At 34.7% G+C, this 10,664-nt stretch overlaps 1 protein-coding gene across 1 annotated transcript; it reads right to left on the bottom strand.

Annotated features, from left to right (window-relative positions):
• Positions 1-282: 282 nt before the first annotated feature.
• LOC149299400 (sulfate transporter-like) lies at positions 283-10,214 on the bottom strand. The gene is made up of 4 exons (XM_089485974.1): positions 10,055-10,214; positions 5,283-5,341; positions 2,167-2,766; positions 283-1,875 (listed from the first exon to the last, which is right to left on the bottom strand). The coding sequence occupies exons 1-4, from the start codon at positions 10,212-10,214 to the stop codon at positions 283-285; spliced, it is 2,412 nt and encodes an 803-aa protein (XP_089342100.1).
• Positions 10,215-10,664: the final 450 nt, after the last annotated feature.

The following is a 10,664-nucleotide window of genomic DNA, read 5'->3' as shown; positions in this document are numbered from 1 at the left end:
CATCCACGGCTGCCGGAGGATGTGTTTTATATCATTATGATAAATTATATCATGCTAGTCCATAATTTTATGATAATAAAATAATTTATTTTTCTAATGGCATTACTGACTTTCTTTTTGCCCTAAAAGGTTATTTGTTTAGGATATGACTTCCTCAAAACCAACCAATAATCAAATCTGATTAAAAACAAACGCTGGTTTCTTAAGAATAACCATCATCATTTTTCTCAACATAATTAATTAGCCCTTTAAAATGCATTTCTTTGTCATGTATTTTATATTTTAAAAATCATCACAAATAGCTTGATGCGAGTCAACGGAGAAGGTGTTCTCTGCAATTTGATTTTCTTTTTGCTTTTCTATGAATTTTCTTTCAGCGAAATTTACAGCATCGTGCACACTGTGAAATGCTAGCTTTTCATCCCCAATCGAGCTAAAATATCCTCCATCATGTAGTAAACGGCGCACTGATGGGTTGCAGTTGGCAAGGAAAACCCATACTCCAATCTCTTTATAATCTGTGCGAAGTTCTTTTAGCACGCTGAGGCCAACAGTGTCTATAAACTGCATGGCACCACAATCAATTATAAGTGAGTGCATATTGATTGTAGGTATGATGGTTTCAGGGGATTTGTGGGCCTTGTACACGGTTCTTATTACATTGAATTTGGCAAAAAAATGGTGTTTCAATTCCCCAGAATTCTCCCTCTCTGTCTCCTTTTTTGCTTTTTTTTGTAGTGCAGACACTAAAGATGGGTTAACTCCTGTTTCACTATATAGTGTATTCTTAAAATAGTCTTTATTGGCATAGTAAAGAGAAGCGTCAAACCGGTATATTTTGACATTAGGTATATTACGGAGTTCTTTGTATGTTGACTGATCTTCATATATCTCGGTCCCACTGACCTTGCCTAGAAGGGTAGCCCTTGGCCTCTGAGTGCGGATTATGACACAGAACATAGAGAAGCAGACACCTATTAAAAGGCCTATCTCTGTTGAGATAAGGGCAGATGCAAGCATGCTGACCCACCATACAATTGTGTCAATTTTGCTCACCCGCCACATTTTTGGTGTATCTTTAAATTTCTTGAGAGCACCTGAAAGACTAACAACAGTTATAACTCCTAATATGCAGCTTTGAAGGGAGTAGAACAGTGGAGAAATAGCAAGTAACACCAGCAACAGAAGAATGGAACTAACTATACCGTTGAGTTGAGTATTGGCCCCTGTAGACTCTTTTAGAAGTGTTTTGGCAAGTGCAGCACAACTTGCGAATGAGTGAAAGAAAGAAGGGATGAGATTGCACATGCCAATAGCTATCATCTCCTGATTGGTACTGACTGTGTACCCATGTTTTTTGGCAAATATTTCAGCAAGAGAGACTGTCATGGCAAATCCAATAATTGCAATAGGTATAGCATCAGTTGCTAATTTGGGGAGAAGATCCCATTCTGGTGCTTTAGGAGTCATGAATCCAGTTGGAATAGTGCCACAAATAGATGATTTATAATTGCCATTAAAGTCAAAGTAATGGGAAACCACTGTGGCCACTATAATAATTATCAATTCTATTGGAAATGGGATCTTCATTTTGCTCTTAAATCTCTCATTAATTTCCTTTACTGGTACCATGACTGCTATTGAAACAGTGCTTGTTAACAAATCACATATATTAGTGTTTTTTAAATTCCTGAAAATGTTGATCCATGTCATAACCAATGATCCTGCACCATCAGTGCGAGGTATGCTTATACCAAGTAGGTATTTCATCTGGGAAGTTACAATGGTGATGGATGATCCAGTAACAAAACCATTTAGTAATGGCTCTGACAGGTACATGGAGATGAAACCTAATCCAAAGATTCCCATAATGATCTAGGAAAAGAGAAAAAATATTGTGTTTGGATGAAAACTTTTAAGTTTTAACTGATTTTAACTTTGACAGAAATAATAAGGCATTTGTTGCTTATATTAGAAAACATATCCATCAAATCAAAGACAAGCAGGTATTCAATCTATCAGATTGCCTAAAGCTTTTTGTATTTTCTATACATGTCAGATCAGTATTTTGTCTTTTCTAGTCTGATCTCACCATGCCTTTAATCCTTGAATATTCTTAAATCTAGAATCTTGATTTACCAGTGCATCAGCATTGCAGAACCGTACCTGGTAGACCCCAGCAATGAATGTTAGTGAAGTAGCTATCTTAATAGCATAACAACTCCTTCCACACACAGTGCCATTTGTGGACAGCGTAGAGTTTAGTACATCTTCGTTTTCTTCAAGGTCCGTAAAGCCTGCAGCAATTAAATGTTTGTTCACAGACTCACCAACCATAAGACAGAGCACACCAAATGTACCAACACAGTTATGACGTGAAGTTGCCATAAAAAAATAGATTATAGAGCAAAAGAAGTTGGTGTATAGTCCATAGACTGGGTCTTGACTCGCTAAAAGAGAGTAAGCAATTGCTTGTGGTATGGTGACAATACCAACTATGATACCAGACGTGATGTCTCCTGGAAGATATTCCTTAATTTTGTAACGTGGGAGCCATTTAAGCACTGGGAAGAGGTTGAAAAGGTATCTGCCTAGTTTCCTTGGGCTACTTCTACAGAACTCTTTTGTTTCATCAATGATTATGTCTTTGGTGTCTAGTGCTGGCCTCCTTTGTTCTTCTAGTTCCACATGCGAACCAGTAAAGGGAAGAGAAGGTGAACGCTCGTTTAGGGAAGGGAAGTCACTCTTGATGGTATCCTCAGAATCCTTAGGCACAAGATGAAAACCATTAGTTGATCACATTGTGAAGTTATAAAATTGTAACGATATGATTTTCAACATTAAAAAAGTCATAATGCAGAAACATTACAACATAATGTACAAATGTGTTACAAATAAAAAGACCTTAATATGCATTACATTTTAGTAGAATATATATATATATATATATATATATAATCAAGTGCATTTTGTACATGTATCATAATTTTAAATAAATCAGATGTTTGCTTTTAAAAGATATTTAACTGAATGTTACTTGTGCAATGAGGTACAGTTAACATTTTAATTACGATGCCTTATGGACATTTGGGTTCCATAGGAAGACAACTAATGCCAGAAAAAAATTCAATTTCTGTGAAATTAACATAATATGCTTTATTCCTCAATCAGCAACCCTTTGACATTTTTACTCCTGGTTCCATTTGCCCAGTTGAACTGAGAAAAGATCCACATAAAAAAATATAAAAATGTTTTCACTATTATTCCATATTTAACAAATAAAAATTATGAACTCTGATTGTTAAAAAAAACTGCTGCCTAATGTCACTAATGGATAACACTTTTAGTTATACAGTTTATATTATTATAACTTTTTTTATAATGTAGAGTATATATATATATATATATATATATATAATTATATATAAAATTATATATATATATATTAGACTTGTACATTTGGATTTATACAAACTTAATTTTTACCATATTTTGCCAATTTGGTGCGATCATATAAGAACGAAACAATGGGAAACAAATGACAAAACCTCTGGCATTTTCTGAAGATTGATTCATTTGTTTGTCTGCTGTTGTTGCGTCATCTCTTTCCATCTATGTCACTCATTTTCTGAGACAATTACCAGTTTATTAGATGGTGTTACTTTTGTGCGGGTATGACAGTTTTAAACAAGCGATTGGCATCTTGGCAATGTTCCCAGAAAATGTAGTGGGTACATGTGTTAAGCATTGACTCCAATACAACTAATATTTGCTGCTGATTAAGTATTGGCAAATACAAACTCTCCAGAAAAAGAATCAAGGACAGGGTGCAAAAGGTTATATACAGCAAAGACAAAAAGGGTAACAATTGCAATGCCAGAAATACTTATACTGCAAAAACTCCTACCTCAGATCATTCTAAAACTAAACTTTTAATAATATATTTCAAACTCTCAACGAAAAAGACCAACTTATAAAAAAGAGGTGCAAAGCTAAGGAAAAGAAACATCTCAAAGTTTCTGTGGACCTCAAGCTACTTCTGCTGGTGGGGGGGTATTCCACATATCCATCCAACTCTCAGTAAAGTAAATCTTCCTTAACATTAAGTAAAAGTTTTTTACATTTCACTTCTTGAAAAAAAAATCCATTCAAATTTAATTCAAACCAAATGGGCAGATAACACAATTTGTTGCCTGAAAACAAATATATATATTCAAATATCCGCCTGAAACATTTGCCTAAATAATCATTGAAGTCGCAATAATGAAAAGAAATGCATAACATATAGTATTTTAATTTTGCACAAATAAATATTCAAACCTGTACCATGGCTGCCATGTATGCTTTTTTTTTCAAGCCTTGGATATCCAATTCGTTTAAGATCTTCCTGTAAATTGCACAACAATAACGGATAGTTGGAATTTATATTATACCTTACATCCGCATCATCAGGCAGCTGAAGTCTTATTGGTTACCCCGTATTTTTAGTCAGGTGGAAGGAAAAGCTAGATAGTTTTCCAAAACATATTTGTAGATACGTAATATGATTAGGAGAAACAAAGCACAATAATTATTGCTAGTAGTTTTATATTTAAGATATGTCATTTATATAATTGTAGGCTATAATAATTTAACCTTCTTGTTGTTAGTTTGCTTTTCTAGTATGCTCTGTGATCACCTGGCATTCATATGATCCATACAATGATGTCATTTTAAATTTATCTTTCAAATACATCCTAATTATCTGTTTCTGATTTCAAAACATATCCATCTGTTTTATATCAAACTATAAAACAAAAATGGCACCATGTTAAATTTTTTGAAAAAGGTTATAGTTTCAATTTGCACAGAGTAGCTGTCACGTTTACTATGGGTAGGTGCTAAAGCTAGGATCAATTTCCTGTATATTAACAGTGATTCCCTATTTATCTTTCCTGATATTACGGCTGTAAATGTAATCAGATTACTAGCGCCTAAGATAATGAACTATATTTTCAAATGTACGTTTTATTGTCACAAGCCCAGAGGGTCAAAGAATTAGGGTCTAGGAATAAGCAGATAGATAGATATTGAATATTTGTTAATAAGTTTGTCTTTCACTGACCCGAACCTTATATCATCCTCACCTAATATGCCCCAAAGGTAAGCATAATGTTACCAACACAGGTTTTGTGTATGGAAACAGCTTTGGCGTGTAATTAGGGATGGTGCGTCTTTATTTCTGGCACTAGTGACCAATAGTAGAGCAATACACGCTCTGTGACATTTTCTTAAAATCATACAGGTATGAGCATACCCGGGAACTTCTGGACTCCAGCTACCTGGAGCCTTCCCTTGCGGACTGATAGTTAAAATAAAGTAAATAAAGTACAGTTTTTCACTCTCAAATATTTAAAGATGTTAGCTTTAGGTATATTGAATTATTATATCAGAGTTGGGTATGGGATAATTTCATTTTGATAAATATCTGATATTTTAGATATCCCAGGAATCTTCCAATCCTCTAGAGAGAGGTCTTTAATCACACATTCTAGTAGTTGGATATCAAGAGTTTCTAACAGTTTCTCTTTTATACCCATTTTCACTTTGAGGGTGAACCAAGCCGGAACTTTACCCTCTAAAATCATATTTTTCCCTTTTATTAAGTTAGTTGTTGCTACGGTATCTAATGACCAGATTATCGAGTTAAGATTTTTAACTCCACATGCCCTACATTCAATTCCATACCATACAAATAGAGAATGATTGTGATACAATTAAAAAAGTATTATAACATGTCAGAATATCAACCAACATATTACATAAATACTTATTAAAGTAATTGTTATAGCTTAAAAGTGTTGTAATAAAAGCAACTTATCATGTGAGCACTTATTATTAAGTCCAAATAAAATAAAAAAATTTAAAAAGACAATCTCGTGAAAGTTAGTAGTGTAGTAATAATAAAAGGAAATAAAAATAGAGAATGCTTGTGATACAATTATAGAAAATATAAAATATATAAAAAATATATATAAAAAATATTTTCAAAAATATATGGTTTGCATGGGTTAAATTGAGTTAACCGGCTTCAAAGATATTCCAAAGAGGAGATGGAGGCAGACTGACCAGATTTGTTAAAAAAGATTTGGAAATCATAAAACGCTGCTTGTACTTATTGCCCTATAACTTACAAAAAACAGCAAAAAAACATAAAAATATTGGGTATTTCTAAACTCAGGACAAGTAGTAGAATCTATTTAGCTAGTTTTTTTACTTGCTTTTTTAGGTGAGTAAAAGATTTTTCAAATAAAAGTCATAAAATGTGTTTTTTGTCAATTTTTCACCATGTTTTTTTTATTTTTTTTATAGTAAATAAGATGATACGATCAAAATAATGGTATCTGAAGAAAGCCCATCTTGTCCTGAAAAAAACAATATATAACTTATGTGGGTACACTAAATGGGTGAGGAGAAAATTACAGCTGAACACAAGCACCACAAAAGTGTCAAAACAGCCTCGGTCCCACAGGGTACAAAACGAAAAATGAGCCCGGTCCTTAATGGGTTAAAAATTATAGACTGATCATGTCTTTGTCAGTTGGAAAACTTAAAAAATCAGCAGGGGATCAAATCATTTTTTCCTTCACTGTATTGTGGCATAGGGATTGCAGCCCCAGACATGCTATCCCATTAGACCGACACATACCACTGTAGTTCTTAAGAACAAACATCCAAAACAATAATTCACTGTAAAACAATAAGCAATAAGTAATTATATTACATAAAGTACAGTTGTGCAAAATTGACTGAAATATTTGTTGTGGGTTTTTTTATAGCACTGTTTTGCGCAATGTTGCAAAAATATTTTAATTATTATAGAAAATAATACTATTGTAAACATTACGGAATGATGAACCAGCGATTACCTCTCACTACGTGCAGCTACTGCTTTTCAATTATATTACTAGCTAGCTGTGTCAATGTGTTCATAATACAGGTTAGAACAGAAAAATGCTGGTTTGCTCATGCGTGTTAATACACTGTTGACAGCAGACACAGTCTGCTTAGAAAAATAAATATGCTCTTAAAATATCTCATATTGGAAAGCTAATTTTATAGGACAATTCTTTTCAATTTATTTTAAGTTTTATTCAGTGTTGGTGATTTTGTAGGTATTTTTGGCAGTTTCTGTCTTAATTATTTGGACTTATAACCGTATCTGGGAACTTGTGGTGTCCGGCAACCTGGAGCCTATCCTTGCAGGACACGGCCAGGACCTCCCACTGATGTTAGTGGCGGTCCCACTGATGTTAGGGGTGTTCCCATTGATGTCAGTGGGCGTTCCCACTGACATTGTGGGAAACACCCACATTTAAAGGGAAAATGGGCTTGTCAAGACCCAGGATCCAGGTGTTGACCAAGAGAACCAGAGAAGCGGCACTTCTCACAGAGTTCTCCGAGACAAACCTGGAGAGTTCCCAGGTTTGCTAATCACTCATCAGTCTACTGGACATTTGCCCAGAGACCCAATCCACGCTGGCAGCTTATTTTGTCATTTTAAGAGACATCATTATAAATAACCTATGTAAACTATGTGGTTATATATAAGCACACAGAGTCATCTGAAATGTGATGTTGATTTGATTGCTGCTACTGACCTCAGCTTTGACATGGTAAATTTTAAGAACAAGTATAAAAAAATCAAGCCTCCTAATGTTTTTCTTTATGAAAGCATAATGATCTTCTTTATCTATTACAGCACCCCAGCCTATCTAGCATACACCAGCATCCTAGCCTATGCATTGTTTTGACACTGGGGCATGTTAGGGAACAATTTCCTTCATCCTGAAACAAACATGTACATGATTGCACCTTTAAGATAAATTGATAGATTTAATGTATGGATCCCCATGCAGTGTAATTGTAAAAATATTCATATGCTTGTGGCGATATTTTTCCTCTGTAACAACACAAGTAATCAGAAGCTTAAGACTTTCCCAAGATGGGATTCATCATAGAGTAGGCTAGTTAAGTTTGTTCTCAGCCGAGCTAGTCGCCATTTTGTGTGTGCATTTTACTTGGGTCTAAAAATTGGGTTTTCCCTAAGTGTAAAAGTGAGTCTAGACAAAGAATTCCTTGCTTGTTGTGCCCATGTGGATGGGATTAGAATGATATAGCAAAAGTTATAGTCCACTAAAATATTACAGCTAAGCTAAAACCTGAGATTCTCTCTGAGAGTGGAGAAAGTACTGTCCATTCTCAGGTGAGCTATTCATATATGTTTTACAAGTGTTTTGCCCTTATGCTCCACAATAAACACAACTGCACCTTCTTTGCATAACAACAGGACAAATTTGGGTGATTATATCTGTAAACGTGAAAGACTTAGCATATTGTTAAAAGATAAAAGATTTCAAAAAACCTAGAGGCAGTAGATGGAACAATTTACCAATGGGGTGTCAACCTCTGTCTTGGGTTTATTACTAAGAAAATCATTCGTAACAATGTCAGGTGAAAATAAGGCAAGATGTGATTCATAGGCTTTTCATGGATCTTGCCTGCCTTTCTCTAGCCCAGATTCTAGCCCATGTAGTGAGAACATGGAAACTGCTATTTGCTTAGTTTCACTCTAGTTTTAGATGGAAACGGGTTAACAACATCACTTTTACGGATTTAAATGACAACCAGGTACATGAATGAATATATGTAAAGTGAAGGGATAAAGATTTTTGATTATTATTGTTTTAAAAGGGTGTCACTGGTCTTTTATTTTTCCATATTAACCCCTTTTAATTATTAGTATTATTATTATGATTCTCATTAATGGCAAATACAGCCTCACTTTTCCTATTGTGTTTATAATATTACACTGTAGAATGCAAGGTGCATTGCAATGTACATATATATCAACTGAGGTCTACACCAGGGCTGAATGGTTGCAGTCCTCGATGAGGAAATTGATCAGGTATTCTGTTATCCTTGCCTGAAAACTAGTAGTATATTACAATGCCTGCACTGAAGCTGGGACATGCAAAACTGACTGCAGCTGAGCAGCCCTACTCTAAATCATACCATCTTCCTACTTATATACATTGAGGCAGAAGAAGACTATCCAGTCCTATTTTATGCAGTGACTTTCTTTGGGCTTCAGAAGATCTAGTTTATGGAATAACACAATAACTGGATGATTGTTACTTACTAAACAGACTCATTTCACTTAAGTGCATCAAGAGTTAGGGTTGAGCTCTAAAGCCCTTTCATTATTTCTTTATGACTCCTGGTAAATGCTTGTAGTGTTAATAAGGGTTTTCCGAAGTACTTGATTAAATACTGCACATAGGTCTTAGCAAAACCCAAAACTCTGGAGGAGCTCCTTACGTCAACATAAACTTTCCCCCAGTTCCTCAACAGCACGCTTTTCAACTCCTTCTAGTACAAACATCTACCCCTTCAACGTTTTCTGTACAATATGTATGTGTTGATAATAAGAGTAATAGCTTCACCTCAAAATGCTGTATTAAACATCTGACAATGAAGATGTTTGCTATACATATTCCATTTGGTATTCATTTAATTCAACAAGGCTGCAGCAATTGCTATGGGTGAGTTAAAGAAGCATGGGAGGATGATGCCACTGGGTGGTGGTATTGGGTAGGATAATACTAAATTGTTTTACAATGAAAAAGATTTATGGTAACACACATAAAAGAGTTTGGGAGCAAATCCTGGGTAATTTCTTCCCGCTATAACTCAAACTATGCTCAAATATACTTTATTAAACACAAGTACATACTTTTACAGTTGAATACCATGCAAACATCTCATCATTTCTCATATTTTTCACCTTTGAACATTGCATTACAGCTTAATTCTGTTTAAGGATAACGATCTATCCACATTTACTAAGCATTAAATCTTATTACTAGCCCCCTAAATATTATAATTAAACATCAGGTGATCTAAAGATTTTTTTGTGATTTTCAAAGTGTGATAAAAGTTATATGTAAGAAAAGTACTTTTCACCTTAATTTTAGTTAGAATATTAAGCAGCACAGGGGTGTTCCATCCTTACGCTCTATAACAGAACTGGGAGTTGAAGGAGCCAGGTAAGCGGAGGCAGAACTAGCCACATGTAAGTGAGTGAGGTAGTTGGAAGACGTGGTCACGAGTGGATGAAACTGAACGCCAATCTTCTCCAGCCAAAAATGAATAGGATGCCCTGGATCAGTCATGTGTCAATAGCCATCATGCTCCGAGGCAAGGGTCTATTACATTAAAGCTGAAATTTCAAATGAAGCATGTTTTTCTAAATAATATTTCATTTTTAGCCATTTAAAGTATATTGTAAACTGTATACACTTATTTGCCCCCTTACTCCTGCCCCTAGTACCTTGGTTTGCAGAGCATTTCCTGCCTCCCGAGCACAAACAATTGCTGTTGCCAAACTTGTGATCCTTGGCAATTAGATGTATCAACTCCACTTGCTGTACAGGAGTGCTTGTGGATCCACTAATGTATTCCTAGATATTTAATCTTAAAGTTTGACAACAAAAGTTAACCCGAAAATGAACTGTTTAAGTGAACACAGTTCTAGTTGTAAAATTAGTAGGTCGGAAACATAGAACATCAAAGCTACTTTCAAAGTGAATTGAAATGAAAATCTAAATCTTTCATTATGAATC

The sequence above is a fragment of the Sceloporus occidentalis genome, unplaced genomic scaffold (genome assembly GCF_023333645.1).
Source record: "Sceloporus occidentalis isolate IW3139 unplaced genomic scaffold, rSceOcc1.0.p SCAF_28, whole genome shotgun sequence".
Taxonomy (NCBI): domain Eukaryota; kingdom Metazoa; phylum Chordata; class Lepidosauria; order Squamata; family Phrynosomatidae; genus Sceloporus; species Sceloporus occidentalis.
This window is presented reverse-complemented; position numbering and strand designations above follow the sequence as displayed.

What these genes read in the sequence shown, in the direction of transcription:
- LOC149299400 (XM_089485974.1), bottom strand. Translation starts at nt 10,214, where the DNA reads ATGACTGATCCAGGGCATCCTATTCATTTTTGGCTGGAGAAGATTGGC. An exon ending in TCCCAGTTCTGTTATAGAGC is followed by an intron (nt 5,342 to 10,054) that starts GTAAGGATGGAA and finishes TTTAACTATCAG; the next exon opens with TCCGCAAGGGAAGGCTCCAG. An exon ending in TCATTGCTGGGGTCTACCAG is followed by an intron (nt 1,876 to 2,166) that starts GTACGGTTCTGC and finishes CTCTTTTCCTAG; the next exon opens with ATCATTATGGGAATCTTTGG.